At 46.5% G+C, this 19,891-nt stretch overlaps 7 protein-coding genes across 7 annotated transcripts; 3 read left to right on the top strand and 4 right to left on the bottom strand.

Annotated features, from left to right (window-relative positions):
• Positions 1–8,353: 8,353 nt before the first annotated feature.
• On the bottom strand, positions 8,354–9,279 carry ISF_09276 (hypothetical protein; the record flags this gene model as incomplete). The annotated part of the gene is made up of 2 exons (XM_018852879.1): positions 8,354–8,894; positions 8,963–9,279. 2 exons carry the CDS (start codon positions 9,277–9,279, stop codon positions 8,354–8,356), a joined length of 858 nt encoding a protein of 285 aa, XP_018699982.1.
• An 890-nt stretch (positions 9,280–10,169) lies between these two features.
• Positions 10,170–11,099, top strand: ISF_09275 (RTA1 like protein; the record flags this gene model as incomplete). The annotated part of the gene is made up of 2 exons (XM_018852878.1): positions 10,170–10,338; positions 10,402–11,099. 2 exons carry the CDS (start codon positions 10,170–10,172, stop codon positions 11,097–11,099), a joined length of 867 nt encoding a protein of 288 aa, XP_018699981.1.
• A 906-nt stretch (positions 11,100–12,005) lies between these two features.
• On the bottom strand, positions 12,006–12,680 carry ISF_09274 (hypothetical protein; the record flags this gene model as incomplete). Its single annotated transcript, XM_018852877.1, has 2 exons — positions 12,006–12,476; positions 12,531–12,680. The coding sequence occupies 2 exons, from the start codon at positions 12,678–12,680 to the stop codon at positions 12,006–12,008; spliced, it is 621 nt and encodes a 206-aa protein (XP_018699980.1).
• A 1,058-nt stretch (positions 12,681–13,738) lies between these two features.
• Positions 13,739–14,029, top strand: ISF_09273 (hypothetical protein; the record flags this gene model as incomplete). Its single annotated transcript, XM_018852876.1, has 2 exons — positions 13,739–13,772; positions 13,827–14,029. 2 exons carry the CDS (start codon positions 13,739–13,741, stop codon positions 14,027–14,029), a joined length of 237 nt encoding a protein of 78 aa, XP_018699979.1.
• Positions 14,030–14,180: 151 nt separating this feature from the next.
• ISF_09272 (Zn(2)-C6 fungal-type DNA-binding domain protein) lies at positions 14,181–15,610 on the bottom strand (the record flags this gene model as incomplete). Its single annotated transcript, XM_018852875.1, has 3 exons — positions 14,181–15,386; positions 15,460–15,476; positions 15,571–15,610. 3 exons carry the CDS (start codon positions 15,608–15,610, stop codon positions 14,181–14,183), a joined length of 1,263 nt encoding a protein of 420 aa, XP_018699978.1.
• A 672-nt stretch (positions 15,611–16,282) lies between these two features.
• ISF_09271 (hypothetical protein) lies at positions 16,283–17,404 on the top strand (the record flags this gene model as incomplete). Its single annotated transcript, XM_018852874.1, has 1 exon — positions 16,283–17,404. The coding sequence occupies one exon, from the start codon at positions 16,283–16,285 to the stop codon at positions 17,402–17,404; it is 1,122 nt and encodes a 373-aa protein (XP_018699977.1).
• Positions 17,405–17,848: 444 nt separating this feature from the next.
• Positions 17,849–18,061, bottom strand: ISF_09270 (hypothetical protein; the record flags this gene model as incomplete). The annotated part of the gene is made up of 2 exons (XM_018852873.1): positions 17,849–17,911; positions 17,966–18,061. The coding sequence occupies 2 exons, from the start codon at positions 18,059–18,061 to the stop codon at positions 17,849–17,851; spliced, it is 159 nt and encodes a 52-aa protein (XP_018699976.1).
• Between the last annotated feature and the right edge of the window lie 1,830 nt (positions 18,062–19,891).

The following is a 19,891-nucleotide window of genomic DNA, read 5'->3' as shown; positions in this document are numbered from 1 at the left end:
TATTAGCTATACTAATATTATATATAGGTATATTTTTATAATTTACTATATTAAGCCTTTTCCCTTCTCTTATAGGCTTCTATTACTTCTTTAGAGTCTAACACTTATTAGTAAAGTGTCCCTTCTTACTATAGTTATAGTAAGTCTTAGCTTTCTCTTTATTTATAGTATTAAGTTCTATTAGTCCTATATAGTAACTATAAGTAGTAGAGGTTTATTATAGCTTACTAGTGTTTAGTTTGTTTTTATTAGGTCCTATATAACCTTAGTAGCTTATTCCTCCCCTCTTTTCTTAATATTGTTTATAGAGGCGATTATTAGCCTTAATAACTTCCTTAATAAAGCTATTAAATAAAGCTAGTTAATCTAATTAGTAGATATTATCTTTTACTTCTTCTTTTAATCCTTAGTAGAAGATCTCTATTATAGCTTTATTACCCTAACTAAGCTTAGCTATAATCTATTTAAATTCTTATATATAGTGTATAGTGGATCTAGTCTACTTAAAGTGGGTAAGCTATTAAGTAGTTTCTTTATATTCGTCTAGGTTACTAAATGCGTTTAGGAGTCTTTCTTTAAAGGTTTTATAGTCTAAGAAGATATAAACCATATTAGCTCTAGCTTTAACACTATACCTAAGGTATACCTATAGTGTAAGTTCCTACTATTCTATAGTTTTTCTAATTAAGAGGTTACTAATATAGAGGATCTTATCTTCTATAGTAGTAAGAGTACCCTTATTAACTTAGAGGGTAAGTATTAGCCTATATAAGAAAGTTTCTTATATTACCTTTATACCTATTATAGGTTTCTAGTTTTAGGAATTTAGGCTTCCTACTTCTTTCTTTCTTAAGCTATTCTATAAGCTAATCCTTTTCTTTATTAATCCCCTTCTTTATATATCCATCCTATCCTCTACTATATTACCTAGATCACTTAGCTTACTCTATAATCCTAGTGATCTTAGATTAACGTTAGATCACTATAATCCCTAGTGATCTAGTTACGTAACTAGTTCCTTTATTCCTACGCCCCTATAAGCGCCCTATAGTCACTTCCTTAGGCCGCCCTACCCCTCATCTATAGCACCTTAGTGCATCTATAACAGTCTATTTCTTAAGTAAAGAGTTAGTTTAAATATATAAGTGTATATAAGTAGTTATTATAGTATAAGTTATATTAGGAGATATTTCCTAATAATAGAACTATTACTTAGATTAATTAGTAGAGATCTAGTCTAGCTATCTACTAGAAATCCCCTTCTTTATATATCCATCCTATCCTCTACTATATTACCTAGATCACTTAGCTTACTCTATAATCCTAGTGATCTTAGATTAACGTTAGATCACTATAATCCCTAGTGATCTAGTTACGTAACTAGTTCCTTTATTCCTACGCCCCTATAAGCGCCCTATAGTCACTTCCTTAGGCCGCCCTACCCCTCATCTATAGCACCTTAGTGCATCTATAACAGTCTATTTCTTAAGTAAAGAGTTAGTTTAAATATATAAGTGTATATAAGTAGTTATTATAGTATAAGTTATATTAGGAGATATTTCCTAATAATAGAACTATTACTTAGATTAATTAGTAGAGATCTAGACTACCTAGCTATAGGAATACCTCCTCCTTAAGTACCTATCTATCTCTCTACTATATTCCTAGGATCACTCTAGATTACTAGTAATCCTTATAATCTAATGCCTATAGGATTACTACTAGCTTACTATAATCTATAGTAATCTAGTTATATAACCTTATATCCTAATTAGGCGACTTATAGGTTCCCACCTAGTCGCTTCCTTAGGCCACCTTCTGGCTGCCTTATGTACATTCTTAATTCGTAATAAGTAGAAAAGCTAGGTCCGTCGGACAGTAGAACCCCTCTTTAAAGTAGTGTAACGCTATAGTTACAGCGTTCTTATTTTCCCACTTTATAATATGACTATAAAAAGGTATATACGTTAACCATTTATTAGAGATAGGGCTAATAATAAGCTAGTTTATACTGTCTTCAGCGTGAGTCTATTAATAACGTCCTTAAATACATTAAAGTGTGTCATCTAAAGGGAGAGACTGTACTAAAAAATGTATCCAGCCTCTTAGTAGGGCTACTTATATAGGGCTTGCCACCCATGCGTCTGCCAATCTTAGTCGTAGTATACGACGATATTATGGACAGTCAAGATAGTCACTGTACTAACCTCTTCATACAACCTGTAATTACCAACTTAGATCAACCTATCGTTCTCGGAGAAATCCCGCCATGGCCGTACATGACAGTGGACGATACTCTGGTGGCCGTGGCGCATCTACGAGATGATGACGAACTCGTCGGCAAGTGCGAAGCTGATGGAAGTGCGACGACAACAACTGAAGAGCTTGAAGCAACATTTGATTGGGATAAAGCTGTTGATGAAGGCCAACTCGTCGACAAGTGTGAAGCTAATGGAAGTGCGTCGATGAAAACCGAAGAGCTTGAAGCAATGTTTGATTGAGATAAAGGCATCGATAAAGGCTTACAGCAAAAAGTTTTTGTAATTTTCCTGGTTTAACTTGGATGTATTTACCTGTGCTGACAGACGCCATGTACAATAATGCAAGTGTCCGTGACGCGTCCCCGTACAACATGTCCCACTAGTGGAGGGACGTCGGAGGCTTTTTGAAGGCATGGCGGTGCATACCGGGCACATGCAGCTTATTGATGCATTTCTCACATTCACGAAGCAGCTCTAGAGAAGGCAAGGAGACACAGGTTCGGCTGATGCCGGGTGTTTATACCATTAATTCTGATTTGCGCTGCACACCTCGAAGCCTAGCGCAACACCCCAGCGCCTGTACCTAACTACTGTAGTTAGGTTGCCTTCCACTTTTGCTTGGCGGCATGCTGGCGAGGACAAAAAAGCATCAGCAGCGAATATCTTCGCAGTGGCCACCTGCACCGACTTCGTCACCGGCCTGTTTGCCATGCCCTACCGAAGCTCACTGCCCGAGCTCTACATCAACCATACATCGCGAACCTTCAGTCAGACCATGCTGTGGCTGCCTCTGTCTTAACACCCACTTATCCGCTGACCACTGCTGCCAGTCGTGGTAAGTACCTAACATGTTAGTCTAGCAATTTAGTGAAACCCTAGTCTTATTACAGCATTTGGCTATTCAACAGCCCAGCCTCTAAGAGCCAGATTCTTTTAAGCAACTCGCACTCTTGCCGTGCCGTTATGGCAGTCAAAGAGACGTGCTAGTCGTCGGTAGATCTAGGCATCATTCTGCTGCTGCTGTGCTTACCTACGAAACGGCAACCCACGTCGCTGGCAAATAGTGCGCCCGCTATTTCTCGTGCGCAACTACAACCTCTATCGCCGACAAATAACCCCTCTGTATCTACTAATTTTATTATGCCCATTCGCTGTGTATTCTTCGATTAATTATTTAACTCCTATATAATATTAATACCGCCTAAATACTCTTCTGTTAATCCGCGCTAAATGCTCTATTAATATATAGAAGGCCTCTTAGACCTTATAGAAGGCTATGTGGTCTTGTTAGTTCTGACCGTCAGTAAGCCTCCCACTGTTGCTGGTCTGGGACACCTACTAGGACACTGACTAATCTGGGAGTTTCTATCGAGCTCAACTTCCAACTTAAACTTATATTTAAAAACTTCTTCCACAAAGCGCGTAATACATTAGCCTACCTAACTAGTTAGCAGACCTTCCTACCCAAGCAACTCCATTTCGTCAGCCAGCATGAGTAGGAAAAAAATACAAACGAGTATAAGGAAGTTCGATTTATTACGATAATTAATATATAGACTAGTAGATGAGCCAGGTGACAAGTGTTCAATTATCTTTATGAACTCCAGCTTATGTTGCTAGTGGTATTTCTTCCTTTTTAAAATCCTTAGGTGTCCGCCTGATTAGTAGAGGGTATATCTTTTCCTATACACTCGGTTACATTTGTTAGTTACTATTACACCCCAGCGACTATCAATATAACACACTACATCGATACGAGCTAGAAAGTATTTATCGTTCGTTAAGCGGTAGGCATAGTGCCGGTTTTATTAGCGCACTAATATATAAAAGTTAGCACTGTAGTGGCGGCTTAACTGATCGTATCTTCTTATAATGCGATAAGTTGCCTTATTGAAGTTTTCGATTATTCTGTCGCGCTTTAACATTATCGTAGTGATAGACAGAAACGCTTAATTTACTTACTATAGCGGAAGAGAGTTTTTACATTATCGCTCATTAACTCCATTCCTAGGTTCCTATATTTAGGACTTCTAATTCTTAATTAAAATTGCCCTAAAATCAAGTAGGTTATATAGATACCACTTTTAGGATTCAAAAGATGTTTCCCTGGCTGGCTTTTCCTCTACTACCTAGGTTGTAGGTTGGCTTTAAAAAAATACAACTTTATGGTTAATCGCAACCTGGCTATGCATAAGGAAAGTTGCTATAGTTTATTTAATAAGGCTTCCTGTTTGTTATTATAGGTGAGCCGATGGTGGCATATAAAAGGAATATTGCCGATAGGCTCGGCGCGTACGGAGGAAGGAACAGAAAGTCGTGTCTGGACTAGGGTTTAACCCCTAGCGTATTAATAAGTGGGATAACGCTACTAAATTTATATAAGGAATTCCCCTTTTTAAATTCTAGCTCTATTAGAGCCTTCTTTCTACTACTACTATTACTACTACTAATACTATTAAAATACTATTATAGATAGAGTTAATAACTAAAGCTTTTATTATAACTTTAAAAGTACTCTATTATAATAAAACTACTTTAAAAGTTATCTATTTAACTAGTATTTTAACTTGTATAGTAGACTATATTTATACTTATATTATTCACTAAAGCTTTAATCTAAATTTAATACTAATTATAATAAAAAATAAATATTTTATTAATACTCTATAAACTAACTAACCTTTAAAGTATATACATTTAAATTAAAACTTAATTATAATTAAAGTATAGTAATATAAGTATAATTAAAAGAAAGTTAGTATTATTATTATAGTTAAATTAATCTTTAAAAGTATACTTATTTTTATAAATACTATATAATTAATATTTAAAAAAACTAACTTTTAAAAAATAAAACTAATAAAGAAACCTAAACTAATAAAAAAAATAAAAAGAAATAAGTTAAAATAGTACTATAATTAAAAAAGAATACTACTAAATAGTATAACTTCTAAAACTTAAGTCTTCTTTAAAATAAAACTAAGTAACTTAATAATAAACTAGTACTAGTAAAAGTATAAGGGTTATTATTTTTATAATAAACTACTAATAGACTATTAAGTAGCCCTATGGCTACTATAAGTAGGTGTTAATATAAAGTTAAATTAAATCTCTTATAGAGGAAGAGGTAAGGAGGTTATAATAAAGTGGCTACTATACATAAGGGGGAGTCCCCCCCCCCTATTAGCCCTATGCCTTAGGCCACTAGACTATTAGTCTAGCTAGGCTATAGCCTAAGCTCTTATATAGACCTATAATTAAGATAATATATCCTTAAAAAAAGACTTATTTAGCTTTAATTATTATTAAGAAACTAGTATAGTTGGTAGCTTAAGTATTAGTAAGTATAACTTAACTTTTTAAGAAGATAGAGTACTAGATATTATAAAGGAACTAAGCTATTAAATTAATTAAGGCTTTCTTATTACTATAGTATAATAGTAGCTTATTCCTAATCTATAGTTAGTCTACTTCTTAAGTAAAGAGTTAGTTTAAATATATAAGTATATATAAGTAGTTATTATAGTATAAATTATATTAAGAGATATCTCCTAATAGTAGAGTTATTACTTAGATTAATTAGTAGAGATCTAGACTACCTAACTATAAGAATACTTCCTCCTTAAGTACCTATCTATCTCTCTACTATAACTCTAGATTAAAAGGCTTAACCTTTAATCCTTTAGATCCTATCCTTAGATTAATAGCTTAATAGCTTAAGTCCTTAATCCTAGGGATATTATATAACCTTCTATCCTTCCTAGGTGCTAGTGTGTTAAACCCTAGTTTATCTTACTTAGCCTTATATATATATTATACTATTTATAATACATAGGACTTATAAAAATTAGAAAGTAGAAAAGAGTTATTATTTTTTTTATTCTTATCCTTAAGGATAAAGGCTATTTAAATAATTAAACTAACTAGATTTTTTTAAAGTTATTCTATAAGGTTTTTTAAAACCTAAGGGAGGGGTGAAAGTTCTTAATATAGTACTTTAAATATAAAAATTAGTCTCTAAAGGACTAAAAGAAGGTTATTTAATTAAATAAAATATTTATTATTTTTCTTTATTAATAAAATAAATACTAAATTTAATAATAACCTTAAGAAGCTTTTATATATAATTATATTTAAGAGTATTAAAAGAGTACTTTTAAATTTATATTCTAAAGATCCTTTATATATAATTAAAAAAGTCTTTATTACTATTAACTACTAGAAATAGTTTAAAACTAATATTTTATTAAAGTATATATTAAAGAGTTCAATTCTAAACTAAAGTCTCTTATATAAATTACTTAAGAATTAAATATATAAATAGTCTAACTAAGACTCTATTAGAAGCCTAAAAAGTAGTTTTAAGAATAATAGAATAAAGCCTTTAAAAAACTCTTTTATAGTACTAAAAAGAGTTTTAATTAATATATATACTAAGTAAAGGTTCTTATTTTAAAGTTAATCCCTTTTAATAAAGTTTATAAAATAATAATACTTAGAATCTTTATATAAGAAAATAAAACTATAGTTTATAATTACTATATTTAACAATACATCTATAATCGTTATAATATTTAGTAACTACTATAGTCTAATAATAGTCTTAATCTAAACCCTATTAAGTCTACTTAGCCTTAAATAAAAAGAAGGACTATTAGAAGAGGTACTCTAAAGAGCTAAAAGGAGGCTATTATAGTATAGTAGGTAGTCTAAGAAGAGTTACTTTAAGAGAGAATATAGGGCTATATTAAGTGTCTAATATAAGGATAATAATTAAGCTTGAAGGTAATAAGTATAAGGAAGGTAGAGGATAACCCTTACTAATGTATATAATAATTTCCTCTTTTAATCTAGTCCTTTTTATGTCTATTAGATATAACTTTCTATTCCTTCCTCTATATACTCTTTTAAAATAAGTAGGGTTATAAAGGAAACCCTTTTTTACTTAAATAGAACTATATAAAGGTTTTTTTATACTTATAATAAACGGGCTATATAAGAGTTTAGACTATAGTCTAACTAGAGTAATAGTTTAATAGTCTAAAGTATAGACTTAATAGGAGGAACTCTCTTTTATATATAGTAGCTACTTTATAATACTATCTTTTATTTCTTCTTTCTATAAGAGATTTAATTAAATTTTATATTAATACCTACTTATAGTAGCTATAGGGCTAGTCTTTAATAAATATTAACTAAATATAATAGTACTTAATAACTTATAAAAAAGAATTAAATATAAACTTTTTATTAAAAAATCTAAAAGTAAAGACTTTAAAAAATAAAAGACTTAATTTTTAGTATTTAAATAATACTTTAATTTATATTCCTTAAGAATTATTTAAACTTCTAATATTTAATACTATTAAAAAGATACTTTTAGTAAATTTATATATTTAATAATAGTAGTTTTTTTAATAGTAGTAGTTTTTTAATAAATTTAAGTAATTTAATATTTAATAAACTAGAATTAAACTCTTAGAGAGTAAAACATTAAATCTTAAAGTAAAAGTTAAACTTCTAAAGCCTAAAAAATAATACACTATACTTATAAATCCTAGTAGGTTATTTATTAAAGTAATAAATATTAAAAATGTATATTAATAGCTTAATAAGTAACTTAATAGTATTTTTAATAAAATTCTATTATTTATATTTAAAGTTTAATTAATTATTTAGTTTCTTATATTTAACTATTATTTTTATATTATTTAAATTTTATTTAGATTATTTGTATAACCTTACAGTTAATAATTATAATTATAATAACCTACTAAGATATAAGTAGTACTAAGATGCAGGTGGTTAATATTACTTATTAGTACTCTATATAATTAAACTAACTTACTTCTTACGAAATAGACTAACTATAGATTAAGATTAAGCTACTATTATATAAAGGTAGAAAGAAAGACTATTACTTAACTAGATTATTAATTAACTAGAGTACCTTTATTTTAACCCTTTTATTATAACCTATTATCTACTCTTTTCTAATAGTCACTATTATAGGGCGCGCTAATATATTAGACATTAGACATTATACATTTCCTCGTACTCTTTATTCCAGCCCATTATCAATCATAAAGTCCTCACCCTTCTCGCACCTTTGCCAGCCCCGGCGGCGGCACCACCACCTCCGTCGGCGCAGGCACCAGCGCCGCCCTCGCCTGCGCCTGCATCTGCGCCTCCCGCGCCAGCCTCTTCCTCCGTGTGATCCCGGGGCACACGCAGCAGCAGACGATGCTCGGCACCCCGATCACGATCAGCGGCACCCCGACAACCAGGAACCAGAACAGCGGCGAGCCGAGCAGGCCAAGGTCCGAGTCCCGCGACGAGTCTGCGTGGCACCAGCGGTCCGCGGGCAGGACGGTCGCGCCGGGCGTCCACGTGGCGATCTCGGCGTCGGTGCAGGAGCCGGCGATCTCGGCGTCGGTGCAGGAGCCGGCGAGGATCGGTGGGCGCGGGCTCATGGTGCGCGTGTCGGACGCGGCCCAGGTGACGATCCACGGCGTTGCGAGGCGCTGCGTGGTGGTGGCGGCGGGGTAGAAGTCGTACCCGGAGGAGGACGTGTTGGCGGCGACGGTCTGCGCGCAGGCTTTGCCGCCGCTGCGGCTACTGGGCAGGAAGCCGCTGGTGGAGAGGGTATTAGCCGGGTGAAGAACTGGAGAACAACTGCGGATGGGGCGAGTCTTGCTTACCTAGGACAGCACCAGGCGGACGATTGGCGCGACTTTCCGCTGCCGGTGGTGGCGATCTGGAGATGGTACGCGGTCCACGCCGACGGGCACACGCCGGGGCTGAAGGTCAGTGCCAGGTCAATATCCGTGGTCCGCGTCGGCGTCTGCCCGTGGTTGCAGGCGGCCTCGTCTGGTGCCGTGTCGATGATGTACATCAAAGTGCCGCTAACCGTGGTCGTCGAGTTGAAGTTGCCCGTGCAGCTGCCGGGGACGACGAACGGCGTGGTCCTCGGCCTCGGCGGCGGTGACGACGGTGGGTCGGTGAACAACAACGGCATTCCTTTCTTCGTTTGGGCAGGGGCCTTTCCGAGACGGGCTGCTAGTTGCAGTTGTCAGTCACCTATCGGGTGCCCTACGTTGTTGCCTTTTGAGAGACTTCACTCAAGTCGAGGGACAACGCAAGCTCTTATGTGCACCAGAGGCAATGAGGCACGAGTGCCTTTTTATTCTGCTTCATGTTGCCTTGCGCGCCAGCGAGCCTAGTTGTAAATGCAAGGCCATGATTAGTGTACATGTTGCGCAAGGCTGGTCCGGCTCGACTTAGTGGCGGGCCGAAGCCGTGGCCAAGGCAGCAGGATCTGGCCTGCGATGGCTGTGATGCAGGAATTTGTTGGGGACAGCAACTAGTTTGTTGGCTAGTGTCTTGGCCTTTGGTTTTCTCGGTTGACCGCGTTGTCTTCACCTTTCGGATTGTAGGCAGGCTAATTTAAGTGCTGCGTCAGCCGCGCAACTTCGGGGCTGTGTCAACCGAGGACAGTAGATTCGTGCCTGACCACATTGTCTCGATACACAACATTATACCCACTGTTGTCGTAGTAATCCACTTGATAACGTTCGTCTCGCAGAGATTGTCGCACGATGGTTTTACAGCGATTGGACGGAATCTCAGCTCGTATTAACGACGTATTAACGCACAGCGCCTGATTGCCTGTTTAGGAAATTGAGCCCCACATAAAGCCCGACCTATTCAACCTTCCGCGTATTCAACAACACGGCAACGTAAAAGTATTGCGATGGAGATAAAAAAAGTAAAAGTTGGAATTAGGGTTCATTAGACATTCTAGTCTGCGGTTTGTTTCCTTGGGGTATTAATACGTGCCTTCGCGCTCTTTCGTTGTTGATGCAGTTTCATCACTACTCTCCTCCTCCTCGCGCTTCACGGACCACCATGCCTACCCTCGAGCTTCACAACGGCTATCCGCTCTGGAAGTACATTCCGAGTCGTCCTGCGGCCATAATCTTCATCATCCTCTTTGCGTGCGCCACTGCGTATCATCTCTTTTTACTCTCCCGGCATCGGCTCTGGTTCTGTCTGCCCTTTGTCATTGGCGGCTTCTGTAAGAGCCTCCCTTCCTCAAGGCTTCACCCACGACGGAGTCAACTGACCTCCATCTCTTTAGTCGAAGCGATCGGTTACGTTGGTCGCGCGCTGGCCTACGACCAGACGGGCGAGCTGATCCCCTACATGCTGCAGTCCATATTCCTGCTCCTCGCGCCCATCCTCTTCGCCGCCTCGCTGTACGCCACCCTCGGTCGCGTCGTCCTTGCCGTCGACGGCTCCTCACACGTGCCCGTCCTCCGCCCGCGCTGGATCACCGCCATCTTCGTCACCGGCGACGTCGTCAGCTTCATGATCCAGGGCGGCGGCGCCGGGATGCTCGTCAAGGCGGACTCGGCGGACAGCCACTCCCTCGGCCAGAACATCATCATCGGCGGGCTCGTCTTCCAGATCCTCATCTTCGGCGTCTTTGTGGCGGTGGCACTGTCGTTTCACCGCAACTTTGCGCGGGACGGCCTGGTCAACTGCTACTTGGAGGTGCAGTGGCGGGAGGTGCTGGTGATGCTGTACGGGACGTCGGGGCTGGTGATGGCGCGGAACGTGTTTCGCGTAGTCGAGTACGTGATGGGCCAGGACGGCTATCTGCTCTCCAACGAGTGGTGCGTGTACGTGTTTGACGGGGTGCTCATGTTCCTGGCCATGGTCCTCTTCGGGGCGAGGCACCCCGGCCGACTATTTCCCAAGCAGCGATCGGGCACGCCGATAGAATTGATTGAGGGTGGCGGGAGGGGCAAGGATGACGCAGGATCATCTGCTTAAGCGTACTCGTAGCCTATGTTAGACTTGCGGTTTATAATTGGCTTGCTGCTTAGAATAGAATTTCATGTACGGAGTAGCGGCCGCCGTGAGAATTGGGAGTGGAAGAATTGGGAGTGGTAGGGGACATTATGAACTGTATAATAAGGCTTCCCTGTTCTAGCTAGATGGAAGAAAGACGCGGTCTCCTAGACTCCATCTATGATCTCGCCTTATGATAAGTGATTCCGTTCCCCTAATAAAAATCATCAAGACTCACCTCACAGCCCTGATTAATGCAAAGATCAAGTTTGCCGAGCAGGCTGGCAACTGCCGAAGTGGTGGGGGTGAGTCCGCTGTCTGCCATCCATGATGTTAACAAGGCCCTGGGCATAATCCACGACTCGATACAAGCCGAGCCCGGGCCGTCGGCAACCGGCCATCTCAATGCATCCATGGCCATACATACAAGTGCCAGGCGCCCCGGGAGCAAGGCTGACCCGCCGGCATGAACGCGCCGGCCGCATCGTCAGAGAGCCTTACTCGCGGTCGTGTGGACACAGACGTATTTTGAAGCGCCCACCTGTTCATCATTAATCCCGGTTGCATAGAGCTGGGTGGCCGACATAGCTACATCTCTATGTATAAAAACAAGCGAGTCCGGCTGGTTCATGCGAGGGTCAGTGTCACACATACGTCAGGTACACGGCGTGTTCTCAGGCAAGCAACCTGCTCTTTTGTTTCCAAAGCTTGTGTGCAGAAGCAAGGCAAGTAGACTTCCATACATGTACTTAAGCCCCTGTACATCGCATTGCGCACACTTGGAAGAAAACGAGTGTGCTGCATCTATCTTCCTGTACATGAGTCTAGGCGGGCCCAACTTGCGCCGCCTTGGACTTGTCTTCTCACACTCCACCCCCCTCCTTCACCTTACTTCCTTAGATTTAGTTCATGTATGCCGCCGGCCACTGAAGCGGCGGCGGCTGCGAGCTGGGCGCGGAACGCGGCGGCCGAACGGGGCAGCTCGCGCTTCGGCTCCTCCTCCGCAGCCGGCTGCTCCGGCGCTTCCTTGCGCCTCTGCACCTCAATCAGCGCCGCCCACTCCGCCGTCGACGACCCGATCGCATGCTGCAGTTTTTCCTTGCTCGTCGAGCTTGGTGACGACCTTGAGAGCTGTGGTCTCTCCGGCCACCGGCCCTGGGACTGTTGGCGCAACTTCTCGATGGCAGCCTTCCCGCGCTCCTTCAACACGGCATCCATGGCAATGAAGGCCTTCTTTCCGGACTGCTGGAAGAGCTCGAGCTCTGCCTTGTTAATGGGAGTCGCGTCCAGCTTGCCGGTAACCTTCTCGCCGACTTTCCTGACGAGAACGGCATAGTCTTTCTTAGCGTCCTGGACCACCTTGTCGACATCGAGGTTACCGGTGTATTTTTCATTCTTAGCGATGGTCTAGACAGCGCTTTCAACGTCGGGGAACTCTTCAGTGGTGACGGCGACGCCCTTCAGTGGTTCTTTGGAGATGTACTCGATGAATTCGTTCAGGTTGCATAGTCCGTCCTTGGCTCCCTTGCAACCGGCAGCAATGAATGGGTTTTGGCTGGACATATGATCCATCTGGTAGGAGTAGTAAAAGTACACGCACTCGTAGGCATCTGGGGTAGATTACCCGGCTGCCAGGACCGCGAACCCCAAGAGGGCTAGCAGAGGCTGAAAGAGAATCATTCCTTCTATAAGCGAGTGTGATTAAACCGATCAAAGAACGAATGAGTGAATGGAGTAATGAGTGCAGATTGTGTGTGATCTCTAGATGGAAGAGGGCGACAGGAGCCACGTATATATACGTACTTTTCTAAGTCTTTAACAGATTCGCTAACTTATACCATAACAACGGAGTCATGCGGCTATGCTTGCCCAATTGCCGTTGTTGTTGAGTTGTCAACATTACGCAACTCCTCCAGTTCCCGCCGGAGTGGTTCCTCTTGTCGCCCGGCTTTAACGACCAACAGAGCTAAATCAGCATAAAGCCTTCGCATCTTGGCACTTTGGAGCTTGTTACCGCTCCTCTAACTATTAACCCTACAGACGTGTCTATTCGCGCCTCCGACATGAACCTAGTGACGTGACTCCCGCATTGAATACGAAACTGTCAAGCGAGTAACAGCTTGTCATGTATTTACCTTTAAGCCAAACGTATAGGCGACGCCGCAGTTGCTTCTAGGCCGAACTCCTTTCTAGCACTTAACGCGCCATAACACCTCTGAAATAATGCTAGTTAATATCCTCCACCTTGCCTTACCGGTAAATCAACATCTACCGACGAAAGGCCACAACCACAACCACTCCACTTACAACAAGTCAACCCTGCCAAGCGGCAATTAATCCTTTGCTTCTAAGACAAGAATTGGCATAGGTGCATGCTGAATTAATATTGCGAGCCAATGTGAATCAGGGCGGTGCTCGAGTCAAGTTCGACAACTGAAATCCGACCTGCGCAGAGTATAAGATGAATGACATGCCTCCCAAAAACGCCATCACGACCACATCCCAACCGATCACTCATTCAGCGGCCAGGCCTCTCATTCCTTCCCATCGTTGAATGGCTTGCCGTCTTCGCAAAGCAGCTTATCAAAGCCACCACCCATACACACACGTCAACCGCAAACATGGTCCGCATCGCTGCCGCCGCCGTCCTGGCTTGTACGTATACCCGTCGGTGAACCCGGTACCACGACTCTGGCTAACAAGATCAAGTTGCCGTCTCTGCCATGGCCCTCTCGGGCGATGCTGCCGCCGCCCTGAGCCCGCGCGACGACGCCCCGGCCGGCGGCGAGACCCGCAAGGAGTCCACCCCGGAGGACATCCGGAAGTGGATGGAAACCATCGCCGAGGCCGCCGAGGAACTGCGCAAGATGGCCCTGGAGCACGCCAAGGGGACTGGCGGCGAGTCCGCCTAAACGAGTCAAGTTGAAAATGGGGCCTGCGTGGCGACCGCTAGACAATACTCCTGTGTAGCCACGGTTAGATATATGAACAAGTAGATCATCCCGCACAAGTTGAAAGAACTGTACCGTGATAGTTTTCTCGTGAATCTGTGCAATGTCATGCTCAACTCCCAATAACAGACCGCGGCCACTCCAGCCAATGCGACCACTCGTCGCCCAGGAACTCCGCCGCGGAGGCCAGCACGAACGCGCCGGCGTCGCCAATCTGCCACATGTGCCGCCCGTGGTGCAGCAGCGCCGCGTACCAGGCCATGATCGCCGCCGCCTCCGGCCTGTGCCGCGCCAGCAGCTCCACGAACTCCTCCGGCAGGTAGATCTTCCAGCTGTACAGGATCTGGTAGCAGTTGCGGTCCGGCGTCGGGCTGGCCAGGTCGTCGAAGCCCAGTTGCAGATGGTGCGCCGCCGCGCGGCACGACTCGCGCTCCACGGGATCCAGACCCGGCGTGATGGCGATGAGCCGCAGCAGCTGGTCGCACTCGCCGCCGCGCGTCTTGGCATCCTGGCCGTGGCCGCGGCCCGCGCCCCAGCGCATGAACGGCGCGAGTTCGGAGGCGAGCAGGCTCGCCCACGAGACGCCCGTGACCACGGCGCGCGTGCCCTGCTGCAGCTGGGCGCACTGCACGAAGGCGTCCAGGAACGCGCCGAAACCCCCGGGTCCGCCGTCACCCTGCAGGACGCGCAGCGTGTCCACCAGCGAGTGCCGGGTCAGCAGCGCCGAGAAGAGCACCGCCGGCATCCCGCCGCCGCCGGTGACGGACTCTGCGGCGGCGGCGCTGAAGCCCTCGATGGCTCGCGTCTGGAACTTGATGGCCTGGCCGTAGTAGAAGGAAAACTCGGAGGGGTGCAGGTGCGCGAGGTGCCGCGCGGACAGGGCGAGGACCTGGTGTAGTAGGTACGGCGTCTCCAGGGCCTCGCGCAGCACGAGCGCGGTGCCCTCCGCGGCGAGGTGGGCGGGGAGCTCCGGGACGGCGGTGGCGAGGGAGAAGTGCAGCAGGAGACGCATGTGGTGGACGTTGACGGGGGCGTCCGGATCCGATGCCAGGCCGCGTCCGGGCGATGCTGCTCGCGAGGAGGCGGTCGTGTGCGCCGGCGTGGGGGCTAACCCGGCAGCCGCCGCGTCTCTGGCGGTGGTCGTCGGGGCGTTCTCTAGACAAGGCGTATCTGCGTGGAGCGTGTCCGACACGGCGGATCTCCGGGCCGCGTCCCGTTGCTGCTGTGCCTGGCTGGGCTGGCGGCGTCGTATTGCCGCGTATTCACAGGTGCGCTCGACCACGAGGCAGTTTGCGCACTGCGGCTTCGTTTCGTCGCACTACGGCCGGGTTAGTGATGGGTGCGACTGTCGTTTCCAGAAGAAATAAGTACTTTTATGTGCCGTCTCTTACACTCAGTGCAGCCACCTCTGGATTTCTTGTGTGCTTTCCGCGCCATGCTTGTAGGAGAGAAAATACGAATCCGCGGAAGAGGGATTCGCGCTAAGGAAAGCCATAACTTACCGACAACTAGACACGCGTCGCGACGAGACTCTTGTGCCATGGGCGCTTAATAAGGCCACACTACATCTCTCTATCCCGGAACATGTCAATTGAATTTTTAATTTTTGACAAGACTTTTTTCGAGGCAAGATTCTCCAGCTGCGGCCAGTGCTGAAGGGCTGTTACCCTGCAGTAGACAAGAATACGGGAGAGCGCTCTGTCACACTCCGCATCCAGTCAGGAATTCTATTTTTATCATATTCTGTTCCTCTTGAGAGAAAAAAGACAATCGCAAAAATGATTCTGAATTTTGCAATCTTTTAATCATTGAGTCTAGGAATAACTGTTCCACCAACACGTCTTTGAAACGGTCTGACGGTAATATAGTGGGCCGCTTTGTACCGATTATAGCGCCGATTTCATTTGCGGTGAGGCCCAGTTCTGGGGAAACCTATTCATCCTCCAGCTGGGCATCAACATCTCACTCCCCGGATCCTTGTCCGTCTCAGAAAGCTCCGAGGGGTATTCACTTCATCTCCAACCACCCAATCGATGATTTCTGCACTCTTTCAACAAGAACGCAGCGCACCTCATGACAACCTGAAACCGCCCCTTCCGCGCGCACCAGACGTGCAACCGAGCCTCGGCCTCTTTCACTGCATCTCTACAAACAGCTCCAAGCAATCCAAACCTACACACTGTCTGAATCCCTTCCATACGCCAGATCGCCACCATGACGCAGGCCCTCCAGCGCGGCGACATTGAAGAGTACGTCGCCGCCTTCCGCGACCAGATCCCCTCCCATGACGGCAGCATCCCGGGCCGTCCGGGCGTCAAGTCGACGTTCCTCCCCGCCGACGCCGCCGCGAACCAGGACCTGTCGCGGGCCGTCCACCTCGCGCGCCGCGGTGACCTCACCCCCGCGCGCGCCCTCGCCGCGCCCCACGCCTACGCCCTGATCGAGTACCAGGACGTCGGCCAGGGCCGCGCCCGCGACTACCTCATCCTGCGCGAGCAGCCCGACGCGGCCGCCGCCGACGGTGGCCTCTGCCGGCGCAATTGGGGCATGTACGTCTTCGCCAAGGTCGGCCCGCGTGGGGGCCCCTCCTACGGCACGCCGCTGTCCATCCACGTGCCCCATCCGTTGTTCGACATGAACACGCCCGAGCTGGGCGTCCGCGCCTTCGTCGAGACCAACGCCGACTCCTTCTTCATCGCCGGCGCCCACCGGCACAACACCGCCGCCGCCCGCGCGCCGGCCACCTGGGCCGATGCCGCCTCCTCCGACATGGCGCACAACGAGCACAGCCTCTTCCTGCGCCTCGCCGAGGAGGTCACCCGGCCGGCCGCGTTCCGCCGCTTCCGCGGCGGGCCCCCGCGCACCGCCACGGTCGTCCAGATCCACGGCTTCGGCAACAGCGACATGGAGGACGGCCGGTGGACGTACAACGCGAAGCGCGCGTACCCACAGATCGTCCTGAGCAACGGCGACGCCGCGCTGCAGGGGCGGCGCGTCGCGATGCTCGACCGGCTCTCGCTGGAGTTTTGGAAGCTCGCGCCGACGGGCGCCGGCGGGCAGCAGCGGATGACGACGGGCGTGTACAACGGGTGGGAGTTTGGCGATCTTGCCGCGACGGGCAACGTCGTCGGGCGGCGCCTCCGCGCGAGGGGCGACGGCGCGGCGTTTATCCACGTAGAGACGGATCCGTCCATACGCGTGACCAAAGGCTGGGCGAGCGTGCGGCATCTGGACGTGCAGGCGGAGCGGGCGGAAAAGTATCGCCGGTTCGGTCGCACGCTGCGGCTGGTCCTGGCAGAGGAGGGGCCGGCACAATTTATTGTACAAAAACTGTAAATCCATCAAGATTTTCAGATAAATAGCCATGCAGTATCTGAGCCAAGCTCCCATGGCCTACACTGTGCTGCAGATGTTCTGTTGAGATGGAATGATTTGGAGCGCCTCCATTGAGCCACGGAAATGGATCCACGCCGCAACCATGACTGCTAGGTGAAGAATCTGCTGACTTGCGCCAAAATCGCCAAAGGCATAAGGAACCCATCTTTCGGGAATCTTGTCCGGTCAGCAGTGAGCGGCATCACTTGGTGGTGTTTATTGGGACCTATTCGTGCAGCATAGACGACCGCGCCTACTACATTCGCTGCGGCCATCCATCCCATTCACGCAGGCGACATGCGCACCTTTTGCGCTTGCCACCCGTAGAGAAACAGGCCGTGCATCACGAAGACGATGGAGCCGAGGTCGAAGCCGGCGTAGAAGCCGGCACTCCACCTAACGGAACTACGGCGTGACGAGGCTCGGTGTGAAGGTGAAGACGGCACAGCAGAGCGCCGAGCTGCTCGCCTTGTGATGTAAGTTAGCATCCTCATAAGATGGTGTAAAGCATCAGCCTCGAACCATTGCCCAGTAGAAGATTTGCAGCCACAGCTCGCATACGAAGTCGTAGTAGATGGTCGGGACTGCGGCTCCCCACATGAGCACTTTAATGCCCATGTAGTCCAGCTTGTTACAGAGGCGCGAGACATCATGGCTGTGGTTCCAGAGTAGATGGAAACTGAAACTATCAAGTTAACAGATGCGGCCCAGATGGAAGGGAGATTGAAGCACACGACGGAGAGGAGGAAGCACGTGGAAACGGCGTGGCAATAAATCGACACCACTATCATGTCCTGGCCTCGTGCCTCGAGCTGCACGTGGCGGTAGACATACACTGAAAGCGCAGCAAATACAAATGCCCCAATGATATGAGAGTATGTCAGACGCTTTGGTTGTTTAGGTACCGCAACGACGCCAGCGAGGTGGCGACCGAGCTGGACGTCGGCCTGTAAGTGTTCCGGGATAAGCAAGTACAGGACAGGGGCCTCAACGTGCCATGTACGCATTTATACCCGGAGAGTACTCATTATCTCTCTACCACGTCGGGATTTCGTGAAAGAACAAGAGACGGACAGCTTTGCTTGTTGACGAGGCGTCCATCGATGAGGCCGCTTTAGCCGGCCGGCGGGCGTCGAGGAAAGGTTTGGCTGTGGGGTCAAAAGGCGACTTTTACAAGGCTACTTTTTTCTTGAGATTGAGAGGTGAATCAAAAGCTTCAATACAGAAGCAACGAGGCAACGAGGCACATTCCAAAATGCCATTTGCGACGAGGCCGGGCAAAGGGGCGTTTGTTGGCCCGATCCGACACTCACTGCCCAACACTGCATGCAGTGTGATGATGCGCCCTGGTGGAGTTACGCAGGACCCCTGCGTCTTCAGCTGTATGTCTTGCTTCTTCCGTCATCAGATTTCAGGGACCTCTTCATAGGGTTCTCTATTGGAGGACAAGAAGATCACGCCATTGGCGTTGAAGAAACACTAGAGCAGGTCTGTCGGTGGGATGGTGGATGCAGACGGTGCTGGCAAACTGACAGAATCATGAGCCCGGTGGCATGGAACATGTATAAGCCATTCGTATTTACTCGCTAAAACTTTAAAAGTGAGTATTTGGACGATGCTGATCCCGCGCGTTGGGGCAGTACTGAGTCTCGTTGTCGCCACCAACTGACGATGCAGCCACGCGCAGGAGGCCTGACAAGTTGGCCACCAGGCCTGCGCATAGGTTGAGATTTGTCGAGTGCTGACTGCCCATGTCTGTCCTGCAATCCTTGCAGGTTTAACGTGGTGCAGCTTCTGGCCCTCTCATCCTCGGAAGCAAATCTGGGTGCAGGTTAGCATCGTCCGGGTAAAGCAGTCGCACACTCCGTCGCGGTGCTTTAAGTTGGAGCTAATCTGCCATAGACATGGCATTCGAGGCAAATAAGGACATTGCTTTCGATGGGAGAAGGACAGTAGCGGTGGTGTTTGGGCGCGAAACCGAATGCAAACAGGGGGACTCGGCGACTGCTGCGTGTAACTCAAAGTGTCACCCGCCGAGATCAAGTCTCACTCCTCCGTATTCCATCGCGACGCTCTTTGCATGTGATTGCCGAGAAAGAACCACTTCAAGCCCATCGTGCGACCTTGGCATCCCGTTACATTGACAAGAGCCGATCCGATGCTTAGCTTGCAATGCCACCCGACATCCAGAAGGTGACCAATACCCGTTCGATGCGAGTCAACCTGTCGGCGTCTAGCAATCGGTATCTTCTCAGGCCATTTTTCGCGTCGGGTCTGCAAGGGGAATACGCATTCTGCATTCAACATGGATGAAAGCTTCGCTCCGCCGCACTTTTCAAGCCTCATGCATCCCTACGCGTCTGTGTAACACGGTCGCGCCACGGAGAGACCTGATACACGCCCCAACTACCGGACTTGGCTGGGTCCTCTGCATCAGGCAGACTCTTC

The sequence above is a fragment of the Cordyceps fumosorosea genome (assembly GCF_001636725.1).
Source record: "Cordyceps fumosorosea ARSEF 2679 chromosome Unknown scaffold_44, whole genome shotgun sequence".
Lineage (NCBI taxonomy): Eukaryota > Fungi > Ascomycota > Sordariomycetes > Hypocreales > Cordycipitaceae > Cordyceps > Cordyceps fumosorosea.
This window is presented reverse-complemented; position numbering and strand designations above follow the sequence as displayed.